This window comes from Penaeus monodon, chromosome 27 (assembly GCF_015228065.2).
Source record: "Penaeus monodon isolate SGIC_2016 chromosome 27, NSTDA_Pmon_1, whole genome shotgun sequence".
In the NCBI taxonomy this organism is placed as follows: Eukaryota; Metazoa; Arthropoda; class Malacostraca; order Decapoda; family Penaeidae; genus Penaeus; species Penaeus monodon.
Window position 1 is genome coordinate 26,741,390 of NC_051412.1, and position 4,189 is coordinate 26,745,578.

The window sequence follows — 4,189 nt, forward strand, 5'->3', positions numbered from 1 at the left end:
CCATGGAATTATTTAAATACCATCTATGGCACTAAATCACTGACTGTACTTCCTAATATTAAGATATACACATATATATAAAAAATACCTTGTTAACTGCATGACCAATATGAGGTTTTCCGTTAGCATATGGTGGCCCATCATGCAGAACATACTCTTGCTTGCGCATCTGCTTTCTCTGCCAGTCATATAGGTCTGCAAAGCCAGCCTCCTAGACATGGAATACAATATATGGAATTATCAAGTACGGATATGTCATGCATCATTTAACTCCTAAAAGATACATCACTATATTTCACTTATCATTAAGAGAATTCTACATCTATTACACATTAATGATTAATATAATACACTGTTTATCATTTACATACGAATCCAAAATAAGCAATGAAAATACACTAATACAAATAGTAATAAGAACGACTAGACACTAATGACTCTCTCTTCACCGCCCAAATCCCCCTTTAAAAGACACATGAAGACCAATTAAACGCGTTTTACCTCTTGAATTCTCCTCTCATTCTTGACCCGTTTAGCTCCTTCGACCCGGAGAGGAAAACTCGTCGTAGGCAAGAGAACTGTTCTCTTATATTTCTGAGCTGACGTATCATTATCTTCCTTGCAAGAGTTTGTCAGTGACGTGGAGAGACACCTGTGCAGAGTCCTCAGGCGTGTCCATTGAATATTCTTGCAGTTCCCTGAGTGTGATACGAAAAGCGGCCGAAGTTGCCGCATCTTGAAGGAGGATCAGCTGGTGTTGTGCGGATAATAAGCGCACTGTTTTCCTTTATGGGAAGTACTAAATTTTCCAAATTGATACTATATTTTGCGTATTAATGTTCATTTTTTTTACTTTTTTTATGCTAAATATTGATTTTTTCTGTAATATGGTATTCCAAGTAAAGTTTATATCTTTATTGAACAAGATTGCTTAACTATTAAATGCATTCTTGTTTACTATAATGTTTGCTAATAATTTTATCTATTTTAACGGGATCACAAAACGTATCTCAAATTTATGTAAATCCTTCAACAGCGATTGTGCACAGATATAAATACAATAGAAAGATAGGGACCACCAAAATTCATCGCCAGAAACTCATACATAAAGTTATTGTCAAGAGATAATTTCATAAACACTAAAGCAATCTGTTGCATCATTTGCTCAGAATTTCGGCCGAGAGCACGTACGTTACTTCTGCTGCCTAGTTCGTTCTTCTTCTCTGATTTATGTGTATTCAGTTTGGTTCCTTGTCACGGTGGAGATTGAGGATCACATACTGACTGTGTCGGGGTATAATTAATTATCAGAAAGGGCTGTAGTGTTAGTTTTGCAAAGTTAAATCTCGGGTAAAATTTTGCATGCTAATGTCTCGTTGTTATATATTAATTATATATTAATGTAGTTTGACTCTTATGTGTGGTATAATTATTTAGTGTCGAGGATAGAAACGTTTGGAGATAGAGGAAATCATATAGCCCAAATAGTATTATTTTATGTAAAATACTAATTAATCTGGACAAGATGAAGATAATCCCAGTAATTTATCAGAATGTAGACATATCTGGCAATTTATCATCAGATAAGGATTCCAGTCCAAATTCAACCTAACTAGAATACACATAAAATGGGAGTTTTCTTGCCATTACTTAATCTATTGATAACTCTTGACATTTTTGGGTAAAGTTTTATGAGACCAGGATTCATAAGCACACGCTGCTTTACACCTGGGCGATGGTCTGCCTCACAGTCGGACATGTGAGCCATCTCCCTGTTGGGCAGGAAATGGACTCATGGCTTATCAAGCATTACCTGGTGTCCGAGACTTTTTGATCCCATTTTATACGATATTACCCATCACCAGTGGATTAATGTGGTCCTTTTCTAGATAATTAGAGTATGATTAAGTCACATGGTATCTGATTAATCTTATTCATACATGTATTGATGTCCAGAATATGAATTTTTTGTGTGATTATACTGCATGTGTTTTATCCAGATCCACAAGAAATTTACTGTATTCTTTGATTAAAGACGAACAGTCCCATGATCAGTCACCAGGGAGGTCTACAAGCTCAGTCTTACCATAATATATGTGGTGGAGGTTTGCTGGATATTGTATGGCCATATGTAGACCAGTGTTAGGTGTAGGGGTGTATTACTAAGGTTTGCCCAAATTGTATTTTATGAATTACTTATAGTATAGAAGGATTGAGTGAACTTTATTTGTTCCAGATACTTGAGGACTTCCCAAGAACCAGCCATCTGAAGGAGCAAAGTAAATACAACTTTTGGTAATTTACTCCAGAACACAAATCATGTTGCATGTATTTAGTAGATTGTGTTGCCAGACAGCACATGTTGGAAGAAACTGGGCCAGCATTTCTTATTCCATGCAAAGAAATCTTAGTGCTGAAGTGCAGTCAAACAGAAGCTTAGCACAGGTAAATGGCAAAGAGGCTTCTGCTTTCCTGCAAGGTCTTGTCACAAATGACATGAATCACCTGTTAGAAGGAGCAACAAGCATGTACTCAATGATGCTCAACACTCAAGGCAGAGTTGTCTTTGATACCATTATTTACAAGAGGCATGAGGAGAGTTATCTAGTTGAATGTGACCGTGAAAAATTAGACCATTTAGTGAGGCATCTGAAGATGTACAAAGTGCGGAGGAAGATTGACATTAAACCTCTTGAAGACTTCAGTGTGTGGGCTGTGTTTGAACCTGAATTAGATATGGACAGTATTACACAGGTTGATGTAGAGTCTTTATACCTCAATCCAAAAGCAGAATCTGAGGTCCTCCTGCACTTAAAAGACACTGTGAGTGATGTCATTGTGACAAGAGATCCGAGGATGAAATATCTAGGACACAGGCTTGTTGTTCCAGACAAAAGTCATATCACAGACATTGTATCAGATGTAGAACTTGGTAAAGAGATTTTCAAGTTTTTACGTTATAAGTTAGGTGTCGGTGAGGGGCTGCAGGAGCTCCCACCAACAAAATGCTTGCCACTTGAAGCCAACCTGGATTATCTTCATGGAGTTAGTTTCCACAAAGGCTGTTACATAGGGCAAGAACTTACTGCCAGAACTTTCCACACTGGTGTTGTGCGCAAGACGTTATCATGCCCTCCTATTTCCCTTGTTGAACTTTCTACTCTTGCTTATGATACAAATATAATTAATGAGAAGGGAAAATCTGTAGGTAAGGTTCGAGGAATAGAGGGTCAGTATGGGATAGGTCTTTTAAGAGTTAAAGAATGCTTAGCTGCAGAAACACTGAAAGCCAATGATATGGTTGTAAAAACATTTAGGCCTCCATGGTGGCCCATTGAAGCCTCAAAAGAAAAAATGAATTAGTCCTAATGGCTAAGCCGAAGAAGGAATGGATTGATAAAGCAGTACTTAAACTGTTCAAAATCATTTAAATGTTATTTCTGATCAAAATACACTCCAAAGTAATAAGTGAGATTCTAGGGAGACAAAAAATATATTTGTTGTATAGCATATATTGTTCATTGCATTTATTTCAGACCCATGGAGAACAGGCCTTGATAGCACATGATAAATCTCTAGTTGGTTTTATTAGTTTAATATACAATTAGAGATTAATATCATCAACTAATATATTTCAAAAAGTTAAAAACTTGTTATGCAATTTAGAGATTATCAATACTATTATCTTATTTTTACAAGCTGGAAAGTTAACAGTTATTAATTCACTCATTATTTATCTGAAGAGTATGTATTCCAAACCCACACTGGCATTATTTCTGTGTATTATGCTTACAATTTATACATGTATCAGAACTTTTTATATTCTCATGGGAAAATGTTGCTAATCATAATATCACTATTCTGTATATAAAAAAAAATCTATCAACCAAAAATTTCAGATTGTGCTGTTCCATGTGTGCTTGTTCTAAAAGGTTACATAAAAACTTGTGAAGGAAAATGGTTTTACTGTTTGTCTTTTGTCAATAATTGAATTCAGGTCAAAACTTAATGGACATTTTGGTTGTATTTACAAAATAGTGGGACTTATTACATTCATTGAAGTTGTGGGTTAATTCATTTCCTTATTATTTTATAACTGGAAAAAAAATGTATTCTTTCAGATATTATAAAAGTTAATACAGGGCTACTTCAGTTATGTATATTACACACTGTATTTGAAGTCCAAGGA

The 4,189-nt window shown here is 35.4% G+C and overlaps 2 protein-coding genes across 2 annotated transcripts in view; one reads left to right on the forward strand and one right to left on the reverse strand.

Moving 5' to 3' along the window:
* Positions 1-751, reverse strand: part of LOC119590473 (isoleucine--tRNA ligase, mitochondrial-like) — a 12,337-nt gene extending 11,586 nt beyond the window's left edge. The window contains exons 1-2 of the mRNA XM_037939132.1: positions 502-751; positions 89-211 (exon numbers count right to left, since the gene is read on the reverse strand). Coding sequence (XP_037795060.1) covers positions 89-211; positions 502-735 — 357 coding nt within the window. The 5' untranslated portion in view covers positions 736-751. The remainder of the gene's footprint in view (positions 1-88; positions 212-501) is intronic.
* Positions 752-1,084: 333 nt separating this feature from the next.
* Positions 1,085-3,512, forward strand: LOC119590741 (putative transferase CAF17 homolog, mitochondrial). The gene is made up of 2 exons (XM_037939436.1): positions 1,085-1,187; positions 2,237-3,512. Exon 2 carries the CDS (start codon positions 2,320-2,322, stop codon positions 3,361-3,363), a length of 1,044 nt encoding a protein of 347 aa, XP_037795364.1. The 5' UTR covers positions 1,085-1,187; positions 2,237-2,319; the 3' UTR covers positions 3,364-3,512.
* Positions 3,513-4,189: the final 677 nt, after the last annotated feature.